Source organism: Carex rostrata, chromosome 17 (assembly GCF_964058835.1).
Source record: "Carex rostrata chromosome 17, lpCarRost1.2, whole genome shotgun sequence".
Classification (NCBI taxonomy): domain Eukaryota; kingdom Viridiplantae; phylum Streptophyta; class Magnoliopsida; order Poales; family Cyperaceae; genus Carex; species Carex rostrata.
The window spans coordinates 8,264,787-8,283,396 of record NC_135934.1 but is presented as its reverse complement, the minus strand read 5'-3'; the positions used below and the strand labels follow the sequence as shown (position 1 = coordinate 8,283,396).

Genomic DNA, 18,610 nt, shown 5'->3' with positions numbered 1-18,610 from the left:
ATTATAGAAAAAAAAAATAAGCCATCCGACATGTACGAACCTGATCGTCTCAGATCAATCCAACGAGTACATTTCCGATCGTATCAGATCAGATCGGACGGCTGCCATTGCCTATGATGTTTCCCTCACGCAGCCCTCGTGATTTTCTCTTTTTCTTCGGGTAAAGATTTTAACAGAGTATTTTTGACTTCATACAGCATAAAAACTATAGAATTAAAACAGCGCTGCATACGGTTATTGCGCTGCATGAGGATAAAACTACTGTGTTAAATTCGTTACCCTTTTATTCCTCATCGCGCCTCCTCTTCTCTTCTTTCAATATCTTCTTCTTAGCCGAGACGAAAAGAAAAGAAAAGAGATCAAAATCAAAGAGAAATCTTTCAACTGTGACTGTGAGTGTCTCACTTCTTCTTTCTTTCTTATACTATTTTTTCTACTGTTTTCACCAAATTAGGTCGTATTATGTTGATAATTTTGGAACTCGTGCTTTAGATCGGTCATCGGTTTCTTCTCAAAATCAGATTCTGTGTCTGTCGCCTCGTAAATTCAATTCGGTTCTGATTTTTACTCGATGATATTTTCAGTGCGTTAATACGATGTCGTGATCTATTTATTTGTAAAATTTGTTACTTTTATAAATTGCGAAAGGATCTGATGAGATTCAGATATTTATCGGAATCCCTGGAAACTATCCCCTGAAATAAATAAGTAAAATTTGGAACTTGACAAGTTTGCATCTTGTTCCTGTTGCATTACCTTGGTATTTAGTTAACTTCAATAAATAAAGCATGTGTATTTGCTTTCAATACTGTACTGTTCTATGGTTAGGGATGCCAAATATTACCTGATCCAACCTCAATCAGTGTTGTTGCTGATCTAGTTGGGTCAGAGTACACCCTCCTCAATTGGATCCTACTGTCGGTAACTGTAAATCAATATATATTACAAATGTATGTAGTCATGTGTTTAAATATTGTTTAAAGCATTCTTGCTTGAGAAATTGTGAGGCAATCTCTTATCTATATTCAAATTAGTAGATATCCATATGGAATTATCTATAGCAATATTTAGTTCATTTATTGACATTTTATTTTTGTGCAAAGAGGGTAAAAAAGATGGCGGATTCAAAACCAGGTCAGAGGAAAGCCGTGTTCACTAAGGTTGAGCAGTTGCGACCTGGTACCACCGGCCACAATCTGACATTGAAGGTGGTTGACTCGAAGATTGTCGTACAGCGAGGTGGAGTTGGAGGTGGAAGATCTGACGGTGGGCCCCAATCTCGTCAGATGCGCATTGCTGAGTGCCTTGTTGGTGATGAAACTGGCATGATTGTTTTCACTGCCCGAAACGAGCAAGGTACTAGTTTCCTTAACTACTCTGTCATGTGTACGTCTAATCTCATTTGAATTTGATATTTATGAAATTCCATTTGTAAGAAGTTATTTAAAATCTAGAACTTTCCATAGTTCTGAGTTCTGACTAACCCTAATAGTAGTAACTCGTCTTATTTCTTTTATATTTCTAGAAGCACAAGTAGCATTTCCTATTATAATTTGTGGGATGTAACGCAATTTCTAATTTAGAAAGTTTTCATTTAAAGAGATCACTTTCTAGTGTTGTTTATATTGGCTCCTGTTCTCTCTTTCATAGTAATAATTGCTGACGTGGCCACTGAAAAAATTAAAAGTTAATTGCACGAGTGTACAGGTTTAGAAATTATAACTTAATTTCTTTTTAGTCCTTGACAGCAATTTTTAGTTTCTTCTTAATTTTACTGATGTAGATGCTCTTAAATCCAGCTAAAATGAAGCCAACTGAATTCAAACAGTTGCAAAAAGCATAATCCCATCACTAAAAAAAGGATGGGCGAGGTATCAATGATTGCTTATTGTATTTACAACCAGCACATAAATAATTTCTCCTTGCAAACCTTTAAATGAAGACTCGGCTCCTAATCCCTGGCCCTTTTTAAATAAAATGTGCATCAGTAAATTTATGGATCTGTTATATGTTTTGACGGAATTTTTCCTCGTGCAATTTTTGAATTTGGTTTCATATTTGAGACTCACGTGAATTATGGTTTCCAAACATATAAATTTCCTCATTTCTAGTGCTTCTATGCAAACAATAATTTTGCGGGATACTTGAATGCGACCAGTGCATTCAAATTATAAATTTAGAAGGACAATAAACCTGATTTGTGACTTAAATTTATGCACATTTTCATTTGGCAGTGGATTTAATGAAAGCGGGGGCCACAGTAACAGTGAGGAATGCAAAGATTGACATGTTCAAGGGGTCAATGCGTCTGGCTGTTGACAAGTGGGGCCGTGTGGAAGCTGCCGAACCAGCCGACTTTACTGTGAAAGAGGATAACAATTTATCTCTCGTTGAATTTGAGCTTGTTACCGTGGTCGAAGAGTAAGTAGTGCGTGGGCTTTGTTTTATCCAAAGAGGGGTCCACTCGGCATCCTCTTGTGTGAGACTAGCATTAGTGATTAAGGCTCCTTTATTTTTAGGCTATGAATTTATTTTACTCCTTCACTTGAAACTTTTTGTTGTTGCAGTAATTGTTTGTTTGTTTCGTGTGTGGTTTTTGGTACACTTGTGATGTGTTGTTAACTAAATCATATTTCCTTTTACTGTAATATTTTACCATGCGCCTGCGGTGTAGAAATTATGCCAAATGGTTAACTAAATATGTAGGTTTGTTGTTCATGGGCTTGTGCCTGCTGGTTGTGGTAATTACACGACTGGTACAGAGATTCTGTCTGTTACCATCTTCTTCAGGGCTTGTTCTTCCCGATTTTATTTTAGCATTTAAAAAAAAAAAAAAAATCAAACTTTAAAGGTAGTCGGCAACATAGCACTGATATTTGGAATTTGGAAAGGGTCAAACTCGAATTTGTGCATCTAGAAGGGGGTCAAACCCTAGTTTGAAGGCATCTGTTATTTACCCATTCAGGTATGCATAAAAAAGAAGAAGAAAAATACATTAGATATGCAGTCATGCAGATCTCGTTTGCGTATCTGTTCAGAAAGACACTATTAGCTATTAGGTCCGTTCATCTGTCTTGAAGCACGCAGATCTAGTCTGCCATGTTTTGATATTTTTAAAATGCCACCTAACTTTGAATTTTGATTCTTTTTAAATGCTAATAAAAAGAAAAATCGGACGCTCTTCTCTTATTTTTATTGCTTACCGCGATGCCCGGAGGATTGGGAAAATAAAAATAAATATATATAAGTATAATTTCATTCAATGTGAGCCTGTTTTATGGGCTGAGTGTGTGTTTAGTGGTTTTATTTAAGCCCAGTGCAGTACTATCTCCATCACGCATCATTTTTTGTAGGTATGAAACGTACAATAGGATTCATTTATCCCAATGGGAACAGAATCTCCTGCCCCCTTATGGGCAGGAAAATCCTGCCCACATTTGAATTTGGCCGTCCGATTTGTATCAGATTGGTACTGTGATAAAACGCTGTGATGGTCGTTTGGGCGCTGAAATAAGACGGAAAGAAATTGCTGAAAAGGGGGGATTTTTGCATAGGTGTAGACTATTTGTTTGATCTAACCCTCAGTTAATATGTCAGAATTTTCTCTTAGAGAGGAATTTTTGAACAGGTAGACTATTTGTTTGTTCTAACCCTCAGTTAGTATGTCAGAATGATGTGTCCGATCAATTAGTATATCAATTGAAGTTTCACTGAGCTCTAACCCCTCAGTTATGGTTAAATCCCTCAAAGACAAACTCAATTAGAAATAGAAAAAATGTTAAAGGGTATAGATGGTGGAAAGTAATGGAGATGCAAATATTAACTAAAATGTATATATTCACTCATTTAGTACTGCTTCCCAAAAGTGGAGAAGGTTTTGTTTTTTTTGTTTTTGTTTTTGTTTTTTCTTCTTCTTACTGCACCTATTAAATGTATGTTAAGTTACAGTTCAATGAAAAAGACAATTTTTGACTTTTTATTTCAAAAACAATTATGCATGTTGAATTATTTGTTGCATATTTTGTAGTTTTTAATTAATGACATCGTAAGTTTCTTAGAGCAAGTGGTTATCCTCGAATGTTTTCTGGTAGAGAGAATGCAGATAGAGAGGTACTGGTACAGTGAATGCTTACTAGTAATGCACAATAGTATGCCAGTAAAGGGGTAGGGGCATGGGTGAAGTGCAGCTAGTGCTTCGGAAATGCTTCTGGTAATGAGAGGAGGTGGGAAGAGATGTAACAACAACGGCTACAGTGTTGCTCCCTGTAATGGTTGTAGTTAATTAGGTGCTTTTGTAATATGCGGGGTTATGTTTTGCAATGTCATGCTTAGAACGAAATAGATCAATGTGCTAAGTGTTTGAATGTTTGATGTTTCCAGTAAATTCTGTTTTGCTTTGTTTGAGCCACCGTTGAGGGCATAAAATAGTCTTTTTCTAGAATTCGAATTTTCATGTTGTTGCGGATCACAAGCACAAGTATTTTGCATACACCACTGTTGGACAACAGTGGTATTGCTTGTTGATTAGGTACATATCAAGATCGACAGGTTTGAGCCAAGCTGCAGTACTTAGTTTGCAATTTTTATTATAATCATGCTGCTACTATGTCCTATTCATTTTGTTATGAAACTAGTAAGTGCATTATAATTAACGTTTTGAAGTATTACTATGTCACATTCTTTTTTTTTGTCATGTGTTTTACAATTTTTAATTGTGGTTCTCTTCTGATTTTGCTAATTTGTCAAAGTTACAAAGACATGTGCCCTTCACCCTCGTGGCATGAGTCATAAAATAATAAGAAGGTTCAAAATTAAAAGTTAGGCAAGAATTCTGGTACCATGGCACTGGTTACTGGTACAGATGTAATATGTCTTCCTCTGACGCTATTTTACTGGTACATACCTTATGTTTTTTTTATAGTTTCTCGTTACTTTAGTTTAGCTTTTTATTTTACTTTTTTTTAGGTTTTAAATTCTGGTTTCCTTTTGGCTTTTATTTATTTTGTTTTGCACAATGTAATCTTGATACAACTTGTGACCATCATAAATGAAATCTATGGACATGACCCTCACCATTCTCTCTCAAAAATAAAAAAATTATTCAAGGTCAGGATGTCTGTGAGTTACACGTAGAAACGCTCATAGCAATTTCTTGGGGAATTACGTATTTACACATAGTTGCTAAGTAGCTGTGGAGAGAGCCCTTCTCCCTCGCGGCATGAGTCTTGGGAGAGGCGGGACGCATCGAAGAGGAAGAAATGATATTGTGCGCAGGAAGAGGAAGTGAGCAATTGAAGAGGAGGCAGGGGCGTGACGAAGGGGAAGAGAGCAATCAGGCGGCCGAGGGGGGAAGGAGGCAGCACTACTACAGAAAAGGAGATTGCACACGGACATAAATGAAATTTATACACGGATTTTCTACCGTGTAAGCTGTGAGGGTGTAGAAATTCTTGTAAACAGCCGTGTATAATTTCTTATTGAGCTACATGTATATTTAGCTAAACAGCCGTGTACGATTCCTTGCCAGTGGCGTTCTCCATTACCGAGCTAAATGGATTATTACATAAACAGTCGTGTACGATTCCTTGCTAGTGGCGCTCTCCATTACCGAGCTACACGGATTATTACATAAAAAATTGTGTACGATTATTCTTTCTACACGGACGTTTAGCTAAATATCCGTGTACAATTACTATTTTTACACGGATTATTACATAAACACCCGTGTACAATTCCTTGGAGAGTTACACGGATTATTACATAAACAGCTGTGTACGATTACTATTTCTACATGGACGTTTAGCTAATTATCTGTGTAGAATTGTTTTTTGGCTAGCCTCCAGTTTTGCTAGCCATTTAAAATCATAATTAACTAAAACATAATTTCCAAAACAGAGCCATACATTTTAAAATCAGAATTCCAAAACTATACAAAATTCATGTACACTAAATTATACAAAATTATACAAATCCATATTTAGCATTACAAAATTCAAATTGAAACCACCTTGCCCACATAAATCTAACATTGTCGATCTGCTCGTTGGAGTAACATTTTTGCTTTGGTCCATACTACAATTATAATTTGGTATTAGTTAGTAACAAGAAAATTAAGGTAAGTCAAGGCACACATAAGCAAGTATCAATTGTAAAAATTTAAAGTTGGCAGTTACAATTTAAAGTTGATAAAAATTGATAACAAGCAATTATTAAAAAAAATAACGTTATATGGTTTAAATTATTTATATGAAAAATATACAATAAACTTCCGGACTGATTATTATATATGAATTCATATAAAACCATAACAGATTTCAATTCATGCAACATATATACATATTGCCTTCTGTACACATGCAATCCAATGTGATAAAACATAACATATACTCCTCATGATCCAATACAATGTTTGTATAAAAGTTATGTCCTTACCACTTAGTAACCATGTGATCAAGGTTTGGACCGAAATTTAGTTTGGACCGAAATTTTATGTTGCTAAAACGATTGGTTATAATCTAGTTTGGACCGAAATTTCATACATACATAGTTGTATTAGATCTTACATATCAAAAAAGGAGTGTGCATGTGATCCATGATATGATGCCTCTTGGTTAAAGGTCTCCAACAAAATTGCATCTCCAATGAAAAAATACAAGGATCAACATATATGTGCATATGACTTGTTCTGGCCGCACTGCCAATTTGAAGCTCTTAATGGGACCAAGCTGCAAAATAAATTGCAAAGATGGATAGATAGTTCCTAGCCAATCAAAATGGAAGCCAATTTCATATTATTTGGATTTTATTTCAATTTATTATGGATTTTGAAAGTTTAGTCTTTGAAATATAAAAAACCAGCAAAAATGGAAGTTTAGCATTCCTCTTTCGATCTGTATTTTGAATTTTTAAAATCTGAACTTCAAAAATTCATAACTAAATATATAAAATTCAGAAAAATATGAAATATATGTCTAAGTTGTGTATTTTTGAATGCTCTACACAATTGTGAAGTCCATTTTTATAACTAATATGGTCCCTGCCAGTTCAAAGTCTGGTACAACCACAACAAAACAGACTACACAAGGCTACCTCTCGCAAGCACATCATCCAACATCTCAACAATGCACCAGAAAAATGCAGCACCAAATCATTGCTTCTGGGAAAATCAACAATCCGGAAAGCAATCTCAACAAGTCAAAGCAACCCGATAAGAAAAAAATCCAATTGAATAAACGAGCATTTCAAGAATTACCCGAATTAGGCAAATAGAAGAGATGGAGAGGAAAAACGGCCGGTTCCAATTAAGCACCAAATTAGCACCGAGAGACACTGGAAATACTCACAAGCACCGAGAGACACCGGAAATTAACACCGAGGAGGAGACGAGGGGGTTTAGGGTTCCAAGCACCAAAGACAAAGGGGCGTGCAACTTATGAAAATTTTGGAAATTTTCGAAGAGGAGGCTCGAAATTTATATAATCAAAACCCTAAAATAACATTTCTGCACGACTCTTTATTAAATGTCCGTGTAGCTCTCTCAAGGCTTTCTACACTGTTATTTAAACAAAAAACCGTGTACAATTTCTACCTTTCTACACGGCTCTTTATTAAACGTCCGTGTAACTCTCTCAAGCTTTCTACACTGTTATTTAAACAATAAGCCGTGTACAATTCCTATCTTTCTTCACGGTTCTTTAATTAAATATCCGTGTAGCTCTCTCATGGCTTTCTACACTGTTATTTAAACAATAAGTCGTGTACATTTCCTAATAAACATCCGTGTAGCTCTCTCACGGCTTTCTACACTGATTCTTTAATAAATATCCGTGTAGAGATCCCACAGATATTTCAGGCTTCCAAAAAATTACAATTTATACACAGTTTTTATATAAAATTGTCAAATCCGTGTACAATGTACAGTGTACAATGACCATTTTTGTAGTAGTGCAGGGACGCAAGAAGAGAAAAATTAGGAAGAGTACGAAAAGTTGAAGAGAAAAATAAAATAACGGAGATGATGCTTACAATATTTCCGTTTCCGTCTAATTTCAGTGCCCAAATGAGCATCACAACATTTTCTCACAGTGCGAATCTGAAAGCAGATCGGACGATCAAATTTAAGTGTGGGTAGGATTTTCCTGCCCATAAGGAGGCAGGTGATTCGGTCCCTTACCTTAAATTTAACAGTATGTGTGAGCACTGAGCAAACTTGTTTTGAAGTCTTTCTGTTCACACTTGTTAACTGTTCAAACTGCTAAAAATTGGTTAACAATACCTGTCATCCTTTGTAGATATCACATTCAGTATCCTTCCGAGACATCTACGTTGACAGTAAAGTTTGAAGGAATGGGGACACGGGAGCTAAATGTGTGGGTGTGTGTGTTGGGGGGGGGGGGGGGGTTTATTTTTTTTGTATGTGTTCAACCGTCACATAATTCACATGGGGAAACAAAATACCAAGGTTTTGCACTTAAGGATCATACTATGACAGTATGCTCCTAAAATTTGCATGATATTTGTAAAAAATAAAAAAAAATTCAAGTCTCCAATATATATATTTGGCTTCAAGTTTCAATTATTCAAGTGTTACTCAAGCAAGTGAATTTAATTTAATGCTCTAGAATTACCTAAATTTTTACATAAACAACCATTATTTACACATATGAGTAGAACTAGGGTGTTCTTAAGCTCACTCCAAAACCCATCAAATCGGTTTCAAATAACTAATCCGAACCGTTGGAACCCGTCTACTTTACGAGTGATGCGTCTACATGTGAAAATTTTAAACATTTGAATTAATTTAGTATAAAGTCAATCGGTCAAAATTAGAAGGTTAATAAATTAATTTTAGCGCATTCATTTTTTGAACGTTTTTTGACCGCTTGACTTTATACTAAATTAATTCGAATGTTTAAAATTTTCACATGTAGATGCATCATTCGTAAGGTAGGCAGATTTCGACGGTTCGGATTCGTCATTTGAAACCGATTTGATGAATTTTGGAGTTAAGCTCACCAAACACTTTGGTGAGCTTAAGAACACCCTAGTTCTACTCTACACATATACCATATGCGTTATATATTAGTGTTCCTGTACAGATTTCTTTCCCTTTCAACCTTTTCCTGTGTATTGTTTCGTTTGGATGCTCATATGTAATCATGGGATCAAACTCTGTACAAAACCACACAATGGGATATTATTTTTCTATGTTTTGTCTTGTATATAAATATCTTTTTGTTCACACAAACATGAAACATATCACACACGTTGGTTAAAAATTTAATACTCGCCCTAGGGGCTAGGATATGGGGAATTCTATGTGGCATGAGAGATTTGAAGTTATCAACCACAAACAAAATGCACATGTTCATATTAGAATATATACATGGATCTAGAAAGGGTTAGAAAATGACTTTTAAATCCTTTTCGTTCTGTTGTGCTGTTGAAATCCAATCAGTAAAAATTATATTCACAAATGGGAGGAATCCTCAGTTCATGGATATCAAAAATGTTTGAAAAGGTCATCGGAAAAGATAAGATTATAACGTTAAATTCTGTTAATTGCTATTGTAAAGCAAACAACCCTGCGAAGTTTCTTGACGATATTATCTAAAATGAAAAAAAAAACATCATAAAGATTTCATCTGCTACTTATTACCTTTCCTAATTCCATTAAAATAAATGAAGTACAATGTGAAGTAATTTACAGAAGAGATGAAGGGAACAAATATCACAAATAGGTTTCTTAAATCATTTATATCACTTCTTTTAGAAAAATAAAAATGAAGAACTGTTGTTTTTCTCTTTTGAAATTGTAATATGCAGGGGTTGCCATGCAAATTTGACTGGTGAACTGTCTTTCTTTTAACCTTTTCCTATAAAATAGAAATAGAAATTTAGAATTCATTGAGTTACCAGATAAAAATTTACTAATTATGGGAAAGAAATCAGTTTTTAAGTACATAGAGGCAGATATCAGAGTCCCTTTCAACAATTAATATATTGATCAGGCTTCTAAATAGCTAGCTATAGCGGCGCTATAACTTTTCCGGACCATAAACGCTAAGCTATGAGATAAAATTGCGTTAACTCAGCTACGACCGCTATAGCTACCGCTATGCTACATGGTTTTTTTTTTGCAATTTATATGGACTTCTGTACTTCTATTCTTATTTCTAATGCTACATGGAATTCTACGATAAGTATACTAAACCAAACTATATGCTTCTATTTTTATTTGTGATTTATTCTATTATTCTATATCGAGAAAAATTCAAATACTAATTCTTCATTTTGATTACTCTTTTTATAGTATTCATTTGTAAAATTATTATCGTTCGTTTCAATTGAAAGAATTGATAAAAAGTATAGACTTAGATTAGTTGTCATTTAGTTGTTACATCAATTCTCTAATATTGATTATGTTGATAATTAGTAGAAATATAGAATATAAAGTTTGAAAAGGGAAATCGCTATGTGTGATAGCTTCCGCTATAACTACGCTATTCGCAATAGCTTTTTTTTTTTTGTCTCCCCTCTATGCCGCTATAATCGCTATTTAGAACCTTGGTATTGATGTATCCTTTCTTGGTTGCTCTTGCAAAGTGTGAACTTATAATTTATGTGTAGACATATCATACCAAAACAACTGGAAAATTACCGAGCTATTATTGTCAGTATTAATAAAACAATACGAAATGGGCTACGTATACTGCTTTGAGAAGTAAAGTCGATTTTTACTTCATGCTTGTATTTGGTGATTTGAAGATTCAAACAATTAATTTGAACTGTTCAACATAATTTCTACATTAAAATGCGTCTGGAGACAAAATTTTATAATTTTCAACTACTTATAAGTACAAAATCATTGTTTTTTATATCTAAAATTTTCTTAAAACCAGTGATTTGTTATCTATAAAAATAATCACTACTAGAATCTGCACTTTTTCTAAGGATTAAAATATGACTTTTTCCATCGGCTTACTCTTGGAAAAAGCCCCAAAAGCGTAATTGCCGTGCGCTACCCTCAGAAATCCTACCGTCAAAAATAGCCTCGATGAAAATACCATTTTTCTGACTTTCTCCACGGGCTTACCTTTGGAAATACTATTTTCTTACTTTTTCCGTGAGTTTACCTTTGGAAATACTACCGTTAGAAATACTTTGACATCAAGTCCATGAGCTTATTATTTCCAAGGGCAAAGTGCATGGGTTCCACTGTAGTATTTCTGAGGGCAACACATGTGGGTCCCAACAGGTTATTTCCAAGAGCAGCTATGTGGGACCTACCATAGTATTTCCAAGGGCAACACATGTGGGTCCCAACAGGTTATTTCCAAGGGCAAAGTTTGTGGAACCCACTGTGGTATTTCCAATTCCCATGCAGCTAATTACCCAATTCCAATTCAGCCAATTCTCCAATTTCCCATTCAACCAAATTCCCCAATTCCATTCAACCAAATTAACAAACGCATTAAAATATAAAGTAAAAACATGTAATTAACATGAATTGACACTGTATAATCATAGTACATTGTATCAAAATACCAAAAAAAATTACAATAGAAGTTCTAAAAGAAAGTTCTATATATACCCTAATTCAAGACAACTAACAAAACTATATTTAGAATCAACTAAATTTGCAAAAATGTTTTTACAAGAACAATGCAATCACTCTTCCTTTTATCTTGCTATGTTGTCACTGCTGTAAAAATGAAAAAGTGAGTTAGTTTGTTTTAAATAGCAGAGTATCATTGATTATTGGATATTTGAATTTTTCAAGCATTGTTTCCATACTGTACAAGAAAAAGTACATGTATATAAGCAATAATGGAAAAAAAAGAAACGTACAACAAAAAATACAAGGAAAAAAATACAGTGGCAATACAATCTTGGATTCCGGTCTCAAACCTTAGAAGTAATATAAGGAAAAAAAATACTGCTCTAAATTGGACATATCCTTCTTTAATTTGTGGCATATTTATATAGTACAGAAATAAATTTTCATAAAATAATCAACAATTTTGCAGCCTTTTTGGCAATAATTTTGCCCGCATAATTGAATAAACTGGTAGAATTTACAAACTGGTACAATTGTATAAAAAAAATCTTGCTTTTTTAGAATTTATAATCAATACGTACTAGTACAATTTTGCCTGCCCCATTGGATTGTTGCGGCTTCACTCCTTGCAACCTCTTGTCCAGTTTGAGCTCAATACTCACAAATCTTGTTACTCCACCCTGTATCTTTTCAGAAAAGAAATGGTACTTTCATTTAATATTTTTTTTAATGGAAAGTTGTATAGCCCTTAGCTATATTATTTTTATAACCCAGTGACTTATTAATGCAAAAAATATTTTAAACCCCTTAAATTTTTTTAATAAATCTCTGATGGTATGCACCAATTATGCTTCAGCTACAGAATTTTTTTGATAAACCATAATTAAGAAAATTATTTTTACTAATCCAGCATGATTGTTTTTTTTTTTTCAAAAACCACAAAGACCGGAGGGCTCCTCCGGTCTCACTTTTTTTCCTTTTCTCAAGACCGGAGGAGCCATCCGGTCTCAATTTTTTTTTTTTTTTTTTTTTACTTTTTCCACTTTTTTCCGTGCGGCGATCTGTGTAGCATCTCTATTTTTTATGTATATATAATATATGTATATGTGTATGTGTATGTGTATGTGTATGTGTATGTGTATGTGTATGTGTATGTGTATATATAATATAATATATGTATATAAGTATATAAGTATATATGTATATATAATATATGTGTGTGTATATCAAAATCGCTATATCCAGACTGTTGAATTTTGTACTCATCTTAAAAAATAGTAAAAAAATTTCAAAAAATATAAAATTTTATCTACATGCATATTTTAGCATAAATATTATGTTGAACGGTTCGGATCGACAATTTGAACTTTGAAAGCGAAGATATAAAATATGAGGTATGAAAAATGAGGCATTAGAACCCTAATCATTATACATATATTATATATACATATATTATACATACACATATACATATATTATATATACATAAAATAAGAGATGCTACACAGATAGCCACACAGAAAAAAGTAAAAAAAAAAAAAATGGGACCGGACCAAGGCTCCGGTCTTGAAGAGTAAAATTTGTTGGATATACTAGTGGGATCTTCTGTGGCTTCCGTTAAATTTTGAAATAAAAATAGGGAGACCGGAGGGCTCCTCCGGTCTTGAGGAAAGGAAAAAAGTGAGACCGGAGGGCTCCTCCGGTCTTTCTGGTTTTTGAAAAAAAAAAAAGCAATCATGCTGGATTAGTAAAAATGATTTTCTTAATTATGATTTATCAAAAAAATCCTCAGCCACACACCAACTTTTTAGTACCCATTTTGCATCATAAACATTTCCATTTAATAATTACCTATCAATCAATCTAAGTACAAAGGTAAAACATACCTATAAAGAGTCAAATCAGGGTGCTCAGTGCATGCCAATAGCATCATAAACATTTTCATTTAATAATTACCTATCAATCAATCTAAGTACAAAGGTAAAACATACCTATAAAGAGTCAAATCAGGGTGCTCAGTGCATGCCAATAGCATATCAAATGGTACTTTACAGAACAAACTAGATTTTAGAACATGTGCCTATAAAGAAGGAAAGAAACATATATTAAGTCATAGATGATTAAGTTTCATAGATATAGAAAATAAAAAAATGGTATGATATTGATAACTACAGAAAATGGTACCTACAAGGTTACGTGCCACACAACCTATGCACTCCACATTGTGAGTATGACTCACATGCTCAAAGTAATTGATTACACTCCTGAAATATTAAAATAATTAGAATAAAACTTGCAAAAAGAACAATTTAGCTGAATGTTGATTAAAACTGAAAAAAAATTAGAGTGAATATGCTTACTTCCAAACCACCTATGAAACAGGGAGGTTACTGAGCTTTTTTTTTCAGACTTAAGCTCTCTACTTTTTTCACTTGCTTCTTTAACTGTCACAACATTGAATAACCAGAGAAATTACAAAGAGTTGAATTTCGTGGATCATTTGTCAAATGCATGAACACTAGAAATCCAACCTTTATATATATCTATTTGACATTTTATCTTGAAATTGATCGTTCAAATTACAACTCTATGAAGTTTCGTTTGTTACTTTAAGCCCTTATATATCATTTTTTTTTTTTGAAGAATGCTTGGCAGAAGCTGCCAAGATGATGCCCTTATATATAATTAATTGAAGGCATTCCAGAAATATTTTCTTCGATATAGCGTGACTTATAATTTCTGGTGCAAAGTTTTTACTTTGTTGATGAAATGGTCTTGAATTCTTATTCTGACTCTGCAAACATATATATATTTTTTGGTTTCAATTGTCGACAGACTTCAACTTGTATATTTAATATGACATTGGATCCGAAAATGCTAAAATATTATAGTTGTTTTGCTCTTTTTATTAGATTTTGGTGTAGATATTTTTATTTAGTTTTTTTTCTTCTTTGAGATTCGTGCCAAGTTAAAAAGAACGGTTGAGATCTAGTAATTGTAAAAGATTCCCTTATCAGGTATTGGAGAGGATGTGAATTCGTCCCTTTGCTGTGCATGTACAAGAGTTTAATTCTGCCATGCACGTCTTCCTATTTCTCCACATGATTTTTGTAACCATCATTAACGTACATTCCAATATTCAATTATGATTTCCTTTTGTCTTCACTCTTCAGAGACATTTTACACCTGAGTCCTCCATTTTCTTACAAAGCCCATAAAAATTTTGGATAACCAAAAACTTCAAAAGAAATCGATTTAATATTTTATAACAGAGGAGCTATTTTTGTTTAAAGGTGGTTAATTAACTAATAGTTACAGTATGTTGATCATTAAGAAGCTTTGGCAGATTACAGATTACTTGACAAATCAATCAACAAATGTCAAGTATTTCAAATTGTTGGCCACTTTAGCACTTGAAAAATTTAATGTACCCTTTTTCTTTTTCTTTTTTTTATTAATTTCTACATTAAAAATATTTTCCCAGCAAATCAACCATTACAAACGTACGACACCTAGGACTTGTAATAATTAATTTCGTCAAATCCAACAATTTGACGAATCACAATCTATTGCACAAGGTAATAAGGTATGACGAAATAGTCCAATAAATATCTTTGGGACAGATATTTTTTTAACTCGCAATAATGACTTTGTTTTAAAGTAAAGGCAACATATTTTTAACCAACAACGGTCACATATTTTTATCAATAGAGCTAGGGTATTGACGAGACATATTTTGTCTGAAATAGGTATTGACTAGACATATAAATATATATAAAAAACACTTATTATGTTTTTATAATATAAGGTCTTCTGTTTACATCTGAATGCAAATACCGATACAGATTAATTGAATATTAGACGGATACATATGAATACGGATAATTAAAATTTATTTGTAATAATTACATTACAAACCGTATATGCATCTTTATCCGCATAAATTAATTATATCTGTACGTATATGCAAAATATTTGAATTTGCAGAAATTTAGATATGGATACGAATAATATCCGATCCATTTGTACATCTAATCATGGGAATGAAATTTATTCTCTTCTCGTGAACAGTAACCCTGCTATCCCTGCTTTTTTAAATTCAGTCATTAAATTGTTTCGAGATGCGTGCACAAAAAAGTTTTGAAAAAAGTTACTTTGAGATTCGTTCCCCCAAAAATTGAATGGCTGGATTCGTTAAGACTTTGAAACTAGCCCCTATTTAATTTCATTAAGACTTGTTACAATAGTCTTGTAACTGATTTACCCAAATATTTTTATTTATACAAATTGAAGAAATCCTCATGTAGTCATGTTGACTTTGAAACTAGCTAGATAACTTAATCACAAGAACAAATTAAGGATTAATATCTAATTAATTAGAGACAATTTGTATGAAACAATCATGCTAAGGAATGCGAGTATATATAGTTGACTAGATTAATTACTTAATTGCATACAAATTAAAAAGAAATGAGAATATATACTTTAAACATGTAAGACTTTGTATCCATTTAATTTTTGAATAATTGGTCAATAAAAGAATTTATGCTGAGAAAGTGGAGTTGACAAGGTACAATACTTAACTAGAACCCCAAAACAATACATCACGCTAATATAAGATAGATGCACGTCCGATTGACATTTATTGAAGCAGTTCAACATCCTGTTGACCTAAAAAATAAAAATAAAAATCAAACAACAGAATTAAAACAAATTGCAACATGATCACGTAATTGCATACGTTTGCTGGGACAATACAACTAATTAACACACTAATTTATCAGACAGTTAAATATTAATTAACCCAAACTACATCAACTTAATTATATTTAAATTGTTGTATCTTTTGTTCATTCATTCTAAAGTTTAAATTGATTCTATTTTGTTTTAGATCATTAACAAAATAATCTTATATTGAAATATATATATGTGTGTGTGTGGTTAAAAAAAGTAGTATCATTAATTGTAATAAAGTCTGATAATGATATCAGTGTTATTTGATAATGACACTTATTCTAAAATCAATCAAATATGTTTTAAATAACTGATTTAAACTGTTCAAACCAATGTACATTACGAGTGATGTATTTACATGCAAACTTTCTAAAATTTCGAATCTATTTCGTATGGAGTCAAATGGTAAAAAAAATTAGTTAATTTTAATGTGCGCATTTATTTTTCATCATATTTTGACCACTTGATTTCATACTAAATGAGTTCGAAGATTTATAATTTTTGCATAGAAATGCATCACATGTGAGTAAGATCGGTTTCAACAGTTTGGGTTTGTTATTTAAAGCCTATTTGATAGATTTTAAAGTCAATATCACTATGGTTGATATAATATTGATGTCATAGGAGCCAGACATACATAAATGTATTATCACAAAGTAACAGTTTGTAAAGGAAAGTAAAGGAGAGAATATATAGAGATGAGTTATCACTCGTTAGCCGCCTTAGCTTACCATTCAAAATTGAAAAAGGGGTTTCACTCGTATATTGACCTTATTACTTGTTTTTAAAAACTATCGCTATCACTATTACACTTATGATACCAAGTCCATAACTTAAGCTCAACAGAGATAAATATAATTGGATAGGACCCACACGAAAAGCAACACGGTATCCATTTTATCAAATTAAATAAAACGCACGGTATATATAGGTCGTTCCTTCATGCCACACACCACAAAACATTAAAGCTCAGAGATTCCTTCGTTAATTAATTCAAGGAGATAGAGGAGAGAGAGATAGAGAGAGTGTGTGTGTGTGTGTGTGTGTGAAGAATAAATAGATCAACAAATGAAGAGCAGTGTTATTAATGGAGGAAGGAAAATGGAGAGAAAAGAGAAAGAGAGAGAAAGAAGGATGCAAATGAAGGAGCTTTGCTTCAAGCTCTCTTCTCTCATCCCCAATTCAACCAAACAACAACAACACCAAGTAATTAATTAGTTTCTCATCATTAATTCCATGTTTTCTTTCTTAATCAAGTTATTAATTAGTTTCTTAATTTGTCACCAATTTAATTAATTGTTATGTTAATTTTTTTATTACTGTGTTAATTTATATATTCAGGAGGACATCATGGCTCAACAAGCTAACTTGGATGAGGCGACGAAGTACATTTCAGAACTAAAACAAAGAGTAGAGAAGCTAAGGGAAATTATAAGGGATTCGAAATCAACCGTGAGAGGAACAAAAAGGCACACTTGTAGCAAGACGGTAGCGCCGGTGATTGAGGTGCGATCTGAAGACACCAACTTAGAAGTGAAATTAGTAAGCGGCGTACACAATCGATTGAAGCTGCACCAGGTCATCGCCATTTTGGAAGAAGAAGGTGCAGATGTTAAAAATGCCAATATTTCACTTGGGCAAGGGGGTAAACTGTTCTGCACCATTCATTCTCAGGTAAAACAATAATTGGATATATATGAATATTTTATTTCATTATAATTGGATTTCAAGTGGTTAAAAAGAAGTATCATTAATTGCCCATTTTATGAAATTAATTTTTGCAGGCTTTTAGTTCAAGAATTGGTTTGGAGGCTTCAAGGGTGTTGGAAAGATTGCAAGATTTGGTTTCATGATCATTATTTGTTATCAGTTGAGATATATACTTGATATGTGTGAATATTACATTTGATTTCATTATAACTTAAAATATAGTACATTTTTGCTCAAATTTTATGATGTGTTGTGATATACATAGTAAGAATTATCAGTATTGGGATCAGGGTATCGGCTGGTATCGGCCAGTATCGGCCGATTTAGATCGGAAAATCAGACTTTTTGGCCAGAAGCTTGTTTTACACTAAAAAATAGGGGAAAATTGATAAAAAAAAAAATTAATTTGTCAATAATTTATGTTTAGATAAATGATTATAATCAAATAATCCACTAATACAATATAATACAAGCATTAAAACTATAAACACACTCTTTTACTACCAGAAACTATGTCGTGCTGGCTGAATCACTTCATCATCGTTTGTATTATGATAAAAATAGAGATATTATTGTCCGGAACAAAAAAAAAAACATTGTACAATC

At 32.9% G+C, this 18,610-nt stretch overlaps 2 protein-coding genes across 2 annotated transcripts; both read left to right on the top strand.

The window, feature by feature from the left end:
• The first annotated feature begins 271 nt into the window (after positions 1-271).
• Positions 272-2,699, top strand: LOC144568303 (uncharacterized protein At4g28440-like). Its single transcript, XM_078318603.1, has 3 exons — positions 272-392; positions 1,104-1,356; positions 2,235-2,699. The coding sequence occupies exons 2-3, from the start codon at positions 1,116-1,118 to the stop codon at positions 2,423-2,425; spliced, it is 432 nt and encodes a 143-aa protein (XP_078174729.1). The 5' UTR covers positions 272-392; positions 1,104-1,115; the 3' UTR covers positions 2,426-2,699.
• A 14,547-nt stretch (positions 2,700-17,246) lies between these two features.
• On the top strand, positions 17,247-18,245 carry LOC144568283 (transcription factor bHLH168-like). Its single transcript, XM_078318576.1, has 3 exons — positions 17,247-17,500; positions 17,636-17,968; positions 18,079-18,245. Exons 1-3 carry the CDS (start codon positions 17,363-17,365, stop codon positions 18,145-18,147), a joined length of 540 nt encoding a protein of 179 aa, XP_078174702.1. The 5' UTR covers positions 17,247-17,362; the 3' UTR covers positions 18,148-18,245.
• Positions 18,246-18,610: the final 365 nt, after the last annotated feature.